This window comes from Pipistrellus kuhlii, unplaced genomic scaffold, assembly GCF_014108245.1.
Source record: "Pipistrellus kuhlii isolate mPipKuh1 unplaced genomic scaffold, mPipKuh1.p scaffold_m20_p_4, whole genome shotgun sequence".
Taxonomy (NCBI): Eukaryota; Metazoa; Chordata; class Mammalia; order Chiroptera; family Vespertilionidae; genus Pipistrellus; species Pipistrellus kuhlii.
Genome location: NW_023425540.1, coordinates 36,378,386 through 36,391,004, shown reverse-complemented (window position 1 = coordinate 36,391,004; position 12,619 = coordinate 36,378,386). Strand labels below are relative to the sequence as shown.

Here is a 12,619-nt window from a genome sequence, read left to right as displayed (position 1 = left end):
AAATACAGCGAAGATGCTCCCCATGTCCCCCTCTTCCTCAAGCACAGAGCCTTGTGGTGTATACAGTAGCTCAATAGGTGACTGTATAATCCAATGATAGAATGCTGCTTCAAAAGTTCCCTCATTCAATGCTCCCAGTAGATCGAAACCATTAAAATGGTGTATTTCTCCAGTCTCTATTAATGGATACTATTTTCATCAATCTTAAGACCGCATTGGTTTAAAAAAAAAAAAAAAGATGCCAAAATTTAAAGACTCACCTTTTTCATTTATGTACCACAAGTGAAAAAATGCTGTCAATTAAACTGTGACATTTTGATTGTAAGTAACAACTCAATTTCAGGATTGTTTAAACATCCAAGGGGCTTTACAGTGTAGAACAGTGGTTGGCAAACTGCAGCTTGTGAGCCGCCATTTGCCGCTCTGTTGACTAATGAGTTTGCCGACCACTGGTGTAGACTATAAACGTAATCAATATGCGTGGCAAGAGATTGTAACAGATCAAAGATATAAAATGAATCGTCCACCTTCTCTTCTAAGAAACACATACATCTCCATGATGGCCACTGTTAAAAGTTTCTGTCCCTCATTTAAGATACTGTAACCACATTTTTCCTATATAATAAAACCCTAATATGCAAATTGACTGAACAGTGGAAAGACTGGTCACTATAAAGCTCACTGACCATCAGGGAGCTGAATGCAGGAGCTGCCCCCTGGTGGTGAGTGTGCTCCCACAGGGGGAGCACCCCTCAACCAGAAGCTGGGCTCACAGCTGGTGAGGGCAGCAGAGGTGGTGGGAGCCTCTCCTGGTAAGGAGCTAGGGGTCCCTGACTGCGTGAGGGATGTCTGCCTGCTGGCAGGCGAACACCCCCTGAGGGGTTCTGGGCTGCAAGAGGGCACCTGCAGGGCTGAGGGACCTCCTCCCACCCAGTGCATGAATTTCATGCACTGGGCTTCTAGTAGATATATAATCATGTAAATCCTTAAAATAAGAATGGAATAATACTCTGGCTACAACACTTTAAAATTTTATGTTTCATTGGTGGAAAATGTTTTTAACCATTTTACAAAACTGTAACGTTTAAAAGGACATTTTTTTTTCTTAGTTATCAGAACAGAACGTACCTCTACTGACATAAAAGAGGATTGCTGAAACAATGAAATGCATAACTTCTTTCTGCAAATTAACTACAGAGAGAGAATGCAGAGTACAGTTATTTCTCTAAAATAGAGCCTTCGTGATTGACCCATTAGCAATGTAAACCGAATCACACAGCCTATGGACTCTTGAGTTAGCTTCTTTAGACTGGGGCTGAAATACAATGAGCAAGCTGGGTGAGTGGGGCAGAATGAGGCACTTCTTCCTCACTGAGTGGCCACCAAAAGTTAAATCTGCTTCAAAATCGGTAGCTTTCTCATGCACAAGTGCAGATTCCTGAAGCTAGGGGGTGGGGAGGAGGAGTAGGTGGTGACAAGTGGAAGGGACACATTTTGAAAAATACCATTTTGAGAGGTAAAAGAACTGAGCAGGATTTCATGTAGTAAATGACACAATATTTCAAGCATAGAAAAATATAGAGCCCAATATCTGACACAGCCTAACCCAGCGTTAACATATATATGTAAATGTAACATATACATCTTATATTATTAGTTAAGCTTTTTTGTACACTTTTTTATTCCATTCTTTTTCTTGCCCAGGAGACTTTCTCTCCATGTTTTTGTACTTTTGGTACATTTATGTTTTTAAAAATACTACTTCTTAGTACATTTGAAATATTTACACAGAGTAACATTCTAGGAGTATGACTACAGTTTCCATTTTCTAGATTTACCTGTTTGATACATGTATATTCAGTTCTTTTTAAAAAAGTATATTTTATTGATTTTTTTTACAGATAGGAAGGGAGAGGGATAGAGAATTAGAAACATCCATAAGAGAGAAACATCTACCAGCTGCCTCCTGCACACTGGCGCTGTGCCTGTAACCAAGGTACATGCCCTTGACAGGAATCAAACCTGGGACCTTTCAGTCTACAGGCCCATGTTCTATCCACTGAACCAAGCTGGTTAGGGCTAGTCAGTTCTTTTTTAAAAATATATATTTTATTGCTTTTTTTTTTTTTTTACAGAGAGGAAGGGAGAGAGATGGAGAGTTAGAAACATCGATGAGAGTCATCGATAAGCTGCCTCTTGCACACCCCCTACTGGGGATGTGCCCGCAACCAAGGTACATGCCCTTGCCCGGAATTGAACCCAGAACCGCAGACCGACGCTCTATCCACTGAGCCAAACCGGTCCCGGCTATTTTGTCAATTTCATTTTATCTTCTTCAACTCATGAATTATTGGAAGTTTTGACTGGCTTTTTGTAATTGATTTCTAATTTTCTGTTATGGTCTGTTGGTGACATTCTGTTTTCTGTTTTTCCCCCTCAAACTCTACAAGTTCTTACAATATTTGTATGCTCTTTAGAGCTTCTTGAAAAAACTATTGATCTCTACTTCATTTGTTCCATGTCACCCACACCAAAACCTCTTCGCTGCCAGTTTTAGGGCAAATCTGGGTAGCTTCCCCAGGGCAGGCAATCTGCCTAACCTCGCAGGTTGATACTCCTCAGAAAGGAAATCTCACTTGTATTGGAACCACTTGATGTCCATTCCCAGTTTTCGTTTTCTCTGTTTGAACTTGCCTGGCATTAAACAATATGAGTCATTCACTACCGTCTTATAGTGTTTGCGGTATGTCGTAGAGTTTATGAATGAACATGACATTACAATTGTGAAAGTTTTAATCCCAAGGTGACATGCAAGAGGTTTAAACCCACAGATGATCTACCTGCTTCAGGTATTCTCACTACCACTCCTCGATTCCAAGCCCTGCAAGGACAACAGTGACCTCTGAGAACCTGTGGGGTCATTTCCTTGTGGAAGCAGATGGCAGTGATGCCAGGACTCAAATGAAACGAGATCAAGTTGTACAAGTTGTAGTCAAAGCAGCTGTGTGATGCTCTAGAATTCACATGTGTCAAACACAAAGCCCGCGGGCCAAATCCGTCCCGCCAGGCCTTGCAATGTGGCCCGCACCGCGCTGTCATCACTGCACTCCGCTGCGTTTCCATCACAATGACAGTTTATGACTGTTCAGTAAACCATTCGGCCCGTGATTTAGGCTGGATTTTAGATTTTGGCCCCTTCTCTGATTGAGTTCGACACCCTTACTCTAGATTCTGTGCAGCTATCGTCAGGTTTGTTTTGCAAGTGAACCGTAGGTCTGTAAGGAAGTTACAAGCTACCGGTAGACTTGTTTCTGCCTTTTGCTGTTATAAACCTGCATTGGTATTTTGGGCTTAGCAACTGATCTCATAATGGGTCCAGGACAGTATTTCCACTAATTACATACCCCATACACTTGGGGTGCTATGAAAAGGCCAAATGAAAATAACTTTTGAATTATATAAAGTGAACTTGATATCTTTTACTTCCTGTATCTGTTCATTTTCCTTCTGCATTAGGGAGGGTTCTCCAGAGAAACAGAACCAATATGTAGAGATACGTGAAGAGATTATAGGAATTGGTCCCTGTGCTTGTGGAGGCTGCGAAGCCCCACAATCTGCTGTCTGCAAGCTGGAGAAGCCGGTGGCATAATTCCGTGTGAGTTTAAAGCCCTGAAAACAAGGAGAGTGACAGTGGAACTGCCAGAGCGCGGAGGCCTGAGAACCAGGAGCTCCAATGTACAGGGGCAGGAAAAGATGGGTGTCCCAGCTCAAGAGGAGAGAGAATTGGCCCTCAGTAGACTGGATAATGCCTGCCCACATTGGTAAGGGCGATCTCTGTTCAGTCTTTGGATTCAGATGCTAACATATTTTGGAAACACTTTCACAGATATGAAATAATATTTTACCAGCTGTCTGGGCATCCCTTAGTCTGGCCAAGTGGACAGAAAATGAACCATCACGCCTTCCAATGGAGCAGAGTGAAGAGATTTTGTACCCTAAGGAAAAAAGCAGTGAGACCACCTGTCTCCTCCTCAGCTCGCCTTTGGGACTCTACTCCTGCCGTTTACAAGGCACTGCCAAGGCTCTGGACTCACAGAGGGACTGAAATTGTTTCTGTCCTCTGGGGCTTAGAGACTAGTTAAGAGGATTCTATCTTAACCTGTTACTAAGTCCTGGTTTCAGTAACAGAGGCAATAGATTTTCCAAAGCACCGATCAACAATAAGACCATCCAATGCTCACTAGAATCTCTCAAAATACAGACAACCTTCACCGTTTAGAGTTCTGTGGTGTGCCTCTTGGGATGTTAGAGGAGTACCACAAATCCCCACTAAACCACAGTCCCAAGTCACACAACTTCTTACATCACGACTAGCACCTCTAATTACGACCCAACCACACACACACTATGGTTCTGGTTTTTCAATGACTTGAGCGAGTCGTGTCATGTCGGAACACTGAGCTGTTTCTTTACTCCGGTGTGCACTGGTTTCCCCTCTCTTGGAGATCACTAGAGCATATCCATAGAGAGGGCGCGGGGGGAACTTAGACGCAAGCAGAGCAAGAATGATGGGCCACGTACAGAGGGCACGGAAAGCCCCAGGTGCCCAGCAACGGGCAAAACTGGGAAAACAAGGACCTCTCGCCCAGGGTAACCTTTCTTACCGCAGCATTTCCCTGGTTTCATGCCGTTTGGACCCTCCCTTGACCTTTTTCCCCCATGGCATGCCGTTAGTCCCCTAGAGGGGGAACTCACAAAGGGGCCCGGAAATGGCCCTTTCGCATGAAGCCCCACAGAAATGAGATTCTGACCTGCATCGAATGCATCTAAGCCTCAGTTGTGTTGCAGCTCCAGGTCCAGAAAAGCAGCAAAACCAAATGAGGGAAGCCATGGCGTCAGGACCAGCTGCACTGACTAAGGATGATCCCCAGCCCTCGTGCTAACCAATCAGTAGAAAGCAGGACCTTGAAAGACACACCTGGAAAGCTGATGAATATTCTATTGGAATCCTCTCCCCATAAATACCCTCCAGCCAGAGGACCCAGTTCAGCTTTCAAAGGGGCACACCTGGGCCTTTCCCCGCCCCTCCCCCAGGTGTTTTCCTGGTCTCTCCTAAGCCCCAAGGGCCTTCCCCCCATCCCCACCCCCTTTCTTTTTCTTCTCAGGTTTCCTGAACCCATTTATTCTACAGCTTATTTTTACTGCTCACTTCTATCTCTGTGACTTTCTACATAAACTTTCTCTTATAGTTTGAGTCTTGGCTCTGAGTTAGAAACATCGATGAGAGAGGAACATCGATCAGCTGCCTCCTGGCCGCCCCCCTACCTCCCCCCACTGGGGATGTGCCCACAACCAAGGTACATGCCCTGGGATTGAACCCGGGACCTTTCAGTCCGCAGGTCTATGCTCTATCCACTGAGTCAAACCGGTTAGGGCTACACAAAGATCTTTATTCATACAAATAACACTCAAGCAGTTTACTCAATGTTGAAATAAGTTGACAAGCCCCTTTTATTATTATTATTATAATAGATTTGTAATTGTTTTCAGTGAGGGAAAGAGAAATAGAAACATTGATGAGAGAGAAACATCAATCTACTGCCTCTTGCATCACCCCCTACTGGGAATCAAGCCCACAACCTGGGCATGTGCCCTGACCAGGAATCAAACCAGCAATCTGGGTGCATGGGTCTACACTCCAACCACTGGGCCACACCAGCCAGGCAACAAGCACCTTTTAGAGAGGCTACAAAAGGTTAGCTTTTGCCTCCAAATATCTTTCCCTAATTTTGGCTTTTACCATATATCCACGAGAAGTCCTTTCTGCAGCATGAACAGGAAGCTTAACCTACCTCCTACTATCCCTCAGCTCCTCTTCCTCGGCTAATACTGGCTGTAGGGGAAAGGGAGGTTTATTCTCAAGGTGAAACTTAACTGTTCATTTCTTTCCTTTTACAGAAGTCTGTATTAAGGTTAATGCAACAATAACAACAACACACACCCACAAACAGATGAGACAATGAGCATTATTTTGAAATGTTTACCTTTTGTCAAAAATATGTATAGCCTGAAACAATCACTAAAGTAGCAGATTCTACTTTTTAAAAAAGTTTCAATTTTTCAAATTCTATTGGTCTAATACTGAAAGTTCATTTGTGCCAAGTGAGCAAAAGCTAGCCCGCTTCCTCGGTATTTGGTAATCCCTGTTGGGGAAAAAAAAAAAAAGTCTGTTGAATGAATGAACAGAATAGAAAGTGTCAGGGAGGTCCCAGCCCAGAAGTCTGAGTTAGTTTTGTGGTGGAGACTGCTAAACCGTCCCCAGCAATCATGCTCCCTCTTAATAATAGAACCACTGCCCTCTCTACCCCAGGCTTTAACTGGGGACATGGCTGCCAGTTAGGGACCATATTTCCCAGCCTCTCTTGCAGCTAGCTCTAGCCACATGACTAAAGTTTTGTTTGGTCAATGGGATATAGGCAGAAGTGACACGTGTAACTTAAAATGCTTGCCCTGGACTTTTCCCCCTCTTCCTGCTGGCCAGGAATCAGTGACAAGGACAGAGCCGGATCCACGGAAAACCTTGTGGGCCTGCTCATTTCCCTTGGAGCTACTGAATTTGAGAAAAACGTCTATCTTGTTTCAGCCACAGGGTGTTGGATCTCTTGGTCATGGCGGCTTACTCCGTACCCTGATGCATACAACAACAGGTGTATTCCTACTTTCCCCGATAAGCCCTGCCAAGAACCTTCTCCACTAAATTGTTTGCATTTATTGAGACAACTAAAAAGCCAAATGAATGTAATTCAGTTAACATTTATTTTACATGAAACAATTTTCAAAGAATACATTTAAAAACCATCTAAATACTGATTTTATTGCATTACAAAAATTGAGAGGCACAATTGAAGTATTCAAATAAATTGTGAGGGGTGGATGTGGGGGCCTAAGATCGCTATTCACGATGTTCCTTAGTCACTTACAGGCTCTGGGTACAAGAGTCTTTACCATGAGGCACTAGTGCACTTCATTTAGTAGGAATAAATCACATAAAATATATACTTTTATACAGAAAGTGTTATTGTCACTTTCAATTACTTATAAAAACTTCATTTAAAATTGCACAAAAGTTCTCTTTAAAATTGATAACTCCCAGAAGACAGGGCTTAGAACTAAGTATCTGTCTAAATAATTCATTACAAATAATTAGGTTTCCATTTCTTCACAGATTAAAAAAAAATCTATGAAGCAGTACATTATTCAAATGGGACACAACATTTTTTCATAGGAAAATAGGTTTTCACATTTGTCCCTAGTCAGCTAAATTCATTTCTCCCTACTTGAACACAAATCACAGAATGTCCAGAGTTTTAATCAGAGTACCTATTCCACCGTATAATGTGGAAGTGTTTTCATTAATTCATTTTGTGTGTCATTCTAGTAGTATCAAATTATCAAAAAGGCACAGTGGGTACATTCTTCGGAATAGTTTTGGTCTTAAAAAAAAATCACACGTTTATGAGCAGTGATTCCAATCATGTTTAAAAACAAAAATACGAAACAGATTCATTTCCCGATCCAGGTGAAACCGAATCCACGGAATTTCTGCAGGCACTTCACTTTCCATAGAATTTCTTGTTCAGCAGGTATATGAGAAGGTTTACATTCACTTTAACCTTATCAAACATTTTCATTACAGCTACTCCTTCATATTGCATCTCAAGTAATTCCTGAAATTTAAGGAACATCATTAAATCTCAGACTTAACATTTAACACATTTAAAAAAACATTCCAGAACAATTTGTTGACGAAAATAAGATTCAAGGGACCTACTGACCTAGGTGGGAGTTCTTATACAGGCCATTATTTGTATAAGCAGAACATGTTCATCTGGTGAAAACAGGGGCTAGCTAAAACATGCTAGGCCCCACACCCAGGAATTTCTGATTCTGTAGCTCTGGGGTTGGGCCCCAATATTTGTATTTTAACAAGTGCCTATTCATGATGATTATATTGTTGGCCGGGGTACCATACTTTAAGAATCATTTACTTAAATGAAAGGAAGCAGATTTTTAGAATGGATAGAAACCATTTGAAGAAAACCATTATGATAGTTAATTCAGATATATAATTTTAATTTTTAATTAAAAAATTTTTAAAACAAATGTTCCAGCAAGATGGGGTATATCCTTCAGAACAACAGTGTTTTCTAACGTGAACAGAGTAAAAATGATTCCTTAAGGAGTAAAAAGAATATTAGAACTATTTATTTTTATTTTGTTCACTTTTTAAACATTTAAATTTTGTACATGTTTTATAAAGTATATTTTTAGCATAGTGATAGGAGCAAGTATACTTTATAAACAAATATGTACAAATGGGGTGAAGGGATGATGCTATTTATTTTTGAAGTTGTATAATTGAAATTTGGAGAACTGCTATCCAAAGTTAACTCCTTCTGACCCAGACTACTTCTGTTACTAAACTGAGAAGAAGCCCTCATTCCCAAGTCAGTCTGTCATTCTGTGTTCCCCTGCCACCATGTAACAACAACAACAACAACAAAAAACTCACCTGCTAAAATTCATAACTGGGTCTCACCAGCCATTTACATGAGACTAAGCAGTAACATTTCAAAATACACAGGACATGAGACTTTTGCCAAATAGAACTGCCCAGACTAATACCCAAGTTTAATTTTCTTGTTTCTATAATAGCTCTGAAAATTTCTCGGTTCTTAATGATAATGTCTTATGTTTAGCTCTGAAAATTTCTTGGTTCTTAATGATACTGTCTTGAGGAAGGCCACCTGCAGAATCATTTTTGAGAGAAAGTGGCTCTTGTTAGCTTCCTCCTCTACTTTTTCAATTACCTCCAACTGCACTCAACTAAACTCTTACATTATTTAGATATGCTTCTGAGACGGAAATTCCATAGGGAACTGAAGTTCTTTCATCAAGAATGCTTTTACCTACTGAAGTGTACTGGTGGTTCACTTTCCCTTTGGGAAAGGCAAAGTCTGTAAATCCAAATCTCTTAGAAAAGAAATCAATAGAATTGAGAAGGAATGGCCGATGCATGGGGAATTAGCTGGGCCCCCCAGGTGCGGAGCAGAGAGCACTTGCCATTGGAAGACCAGATTTTAGTATTAGCTCCACCGTTTGCTATCATCTGATCTTGCAGTGCCACATAAACCCTGTTTCCTTGTGTGTAAACTGAGAATAACACTCTTGACCTCACAGGAGAGTTACTGGGCCTATGCGATCAAGGTATCTGCAAACTCTTTTCTTGTCGGGATCAGCTGGAACCTGTGAGAGAGGCAGTGGAGCAGAGTAGTGAAGACAGTGAACTCAGGCTGCCTCTTCCCTAATCAGCTCTCAGCACCTTCACTCTTCAACTGGGAAAGGGAGAATGCCAACCCTGCAGCCTCAGTGAGCACAGGCCATTATTTGTATAAGCAGAACACATTCATGTACATCTCACCCTTCTGTTATGTATACAGCCTATAGCTATTCTCTCTCTCCTATCTAATAAAGAGGGAATATGCTAATTGACTGCCCCACCCTCAAAGATGGTGGCATACCCAGCTGTCCAGAGCCACCCTAGGCTCAGGTAACCAGGGCTGGCCAAAGCTTGAGCTGTTGGCAGTGGCAGCAGCAGAGGTGTGATGGGGCACCACCTTCCCCTGATAGCCTGGTCGCCTCCTGCCGCTGAGGGCTCCTGGACTGTGAGAGGGGGAAGGCCTGGCTGAGGGATTCCCCCCCTCCAGTGCATGAATTTTCATGCACCAGGCCTCTAGTAGGATATAACCTTTAGGAACTAAGGGAAGAGTGCGCTGAAGTAAACCTAGACACAGTGCTACATGGCATCTTCCTTAGACCTGTTAGAATCATTTTACTGTTAATCCTCACCCAAGGATATTTTCCCATTGATTTGTGAAAGGGAGAGGGAGAGACACAGAAAGAGAAATATCAATGTGAGAGAGACACATCAACTGGTTGCCTCCCCCATGCACCCTGACAAGACCAGGGGATTGAGCCTGCAACTGAGGTAAGCACCCTTGACTGGAATCGAACCTGAGACCGTTCAGTCTTTGGATCGACCATTTACCCACTGAGTCAAACCAACTAGGGCTGTTAGAAACTTCTTTTTTTAAATCAGGACTTTTTAAAAAATAAGTATTTTATTGATTTTTTACAGAAAGGAAGAGAGAGGGATAGAGAGTTAGCATCGATGAAGGAGAATCATCGATCAGCTGCTTCTTGCATACCCCCCACTGGGGATGTGCCTGCAACCAAGGTACATGCCCTTGACTGGAATCGAACCCAGGACCTTTCAGTCCACAGGCCGACGCTCTATCCACTAAGCCAAACTGGTTTCGGCTGATAAAAACTTCTAGACTCATAGTAAAGATCTGGCCATCATGTTTCTCTTGATAATTCACTTGAATTACCAACGTAATTGTCTGAAAGCTCTATGTATAGAAGCCTGACTTTATGTCTGACAGCTAATATATGTAGGGCTAGCTCCTTGGACATTCAATCTGTGCAGGGTTTCATCATCAGAAGGGCCCTCTACTTTAATGTTCTGCTGTCACCATCTTGAAATTCTCAGTAAGTATAAAAATGAATATTATTTTCATTTACATCGAGCCTTGCAAATCGTAAAGGTGGTCATAATGATATGGTAATGACTTTAAAGATCTTGGACTTATTAGCTAAGGAGTAACATTTCACAATTATGTGGATCAACGAATGGTACAAATAGCTGATCCCACTGCATATTAAATCCTTAACAAAATGTGGAATTTGCATCAGAGGAAATGGCACGGAATGTCTGCGGCCTTCCTAAACAGAGGTCTCCTGGTCACTTGTCCAGTTGATACTGATTGACCTTGGGTCCTTCCCTGCCTGGCAAGCGCATGGTATGCCTGCCATCTCTGGAGAAGAATCAGTAACCAAGGAGCATTCTTTTCTCTTCCCATGTTTGCCAAAATGTTACGTGAAGTAACTCAAGACTTCCCATTAAATTGTTAGATGGATACAGTTAGTGATATTTAAATTCAGTTAGAAAACAATACTGTTTATTTAAGTATACGTTTCATAATTACATAGTGTCTTTTATTTCTCGCTCTATACTCTAATTTGCTCCATGATCTCACTGTTTTTATCATGCCCACTTAGCTCCCATTTTCGTCTTAAGTTATAAACAGGCAAGATAGAAAAGAGGGCTCTGTTATCTGCTCCCTGGAGGGAGGTAACCTCAGGGCTCTCAGGGCTGGGCGGCGCTGGGCGGGCAGTGAGGCTGGGACATCCATCATGTCCAGTGGCGGGTCAAGATGGTTCATGTAGAATACCTGAAAACCATTTCTTCCAAATAGTTTGGGACCCAGATAAATAGGCATTATTGCCATTTAAACATTCTTATACAAAAAAGAAAAGTCAATTCTCTAAATTGATTCTATGCTAAGAATGAAGAAGTTGGCAGCAGATGTTTGGTTGTATCCCCCCTTAGTTTTTTGGAGGTCGGCGACATAGACTGGGTTTCTCAGTTTCTGTTCAAGTATCTTTGGCTCAAATGTAGTTCTTATGAGAAAATAACAATAACTCAGACTGCAAATATCATTTTTCTATTTATAGTTACCTGTTTTGCACAAAGTCATTCATTCATATGATCCCAAACAAATGAATAGATTAAAAAAACATGTAAAAAAAAACACTCCAGCAAGGAGGAGGGAGGAAGGAGGAGAAATGCAAACAAGAAAGCTCCAATCCTGTGCACACATAGTCTTAGAAAGAAGTACAAGTTCCTCACAACAGGAAACTTTCCAGCCTCTACTCAATAGCTCTGGATACTTTCATATTATTCTCTACGCTTTAAAATGGAAAACATGGTTTTACCACCTAAAAGCTTTTTAAGTTCCAATCATTTGAAAAATCATAACCTTTAAAAAAATAATCAATGCATCAAAAGCTAATATTGGCTAATAAGGCTTACATTGGCCTTCTTTGCAGAAGTTCATTGTCATCAAGAAGAGGTAATTTCAGGGCTCACCCTCAGTTCTCAGAAGTCCCAGCTTACCTGAATATCGAGCTGCACCTTTTCCATCTCCACGCCCAGGAATTTGGATTTGACATCGAAGATGCCCACATCTTCAGTGGCTGAGATATCAAATGTAACATTTTTAAACCTAATGAAGAGAGGGTCAGTCACACATGTGGAACTACAAATATATGCTCAAAGCTGAAACAAAGCAATGGAATCCTCAGTTATCATTCTCAATGAATGGTCTAAGTCTGTGGTTGGCAAACTGAGGCTTGCGAGCCACATGCAGCTCTTTGGCCCCTTGAGTGTGGCTCTTCCACAAAGTACCACGGTCTGGGCGAGTCTATTCTGAAGGAGTGGCATTAGAAGAAGTTTAAGTTTCAAAAATATGGCTCTCAAAAGAAATTTCAATCATTGTATTGTTGATATTTGGCTCTGTTGACTAATGAGTTTGCCGACCACTCTAAGTCATCCCAAACTACCCATCCTTTCCTCCATCCTGCTCACTAAAACTGTGCTTCATGGCTCTTGTTGAGGTAACTCACAGAGCACTGGAGTAGGTGCTTAATGACAACA

The 12,619-nt window shown here is 41.8% G+C and overlaps 1 protein-coding gene across 2 annotated transcripts in view; it reads right to left on the bottom strand.

The window, feature by feature from the left end:
• Positions 1–7,494: 7,494 nt before the first annotated feature.
• The window catches only part of IQGAP2 (IQ motif containing GTPase activating protein 2), a 254,510-nt gene continuing 249,385 nt past the window's right edge, over positions 7,495–12,619 (bottom strand). For both annotated transcript variants that reach the window (XM_045571611.1, XM_036411313.2), the window contains exons 35-36: positions 12,080–12,188; positions 7,495–7,727 (exon numbers count right to left, since the gene is read on the bottom strand). In XM_045571611.1, the coding sequence (XP_045427567.1) occupies positions 7,614–7,727; positions 12,080–12,188 (223 nt within the window). In that variant the 3' untranslated portion in view covers positions 7,495–7,613. The remainder of the gene's footprint in view (positions 7,728–12,079; positions 12,189–12,619) is intronic.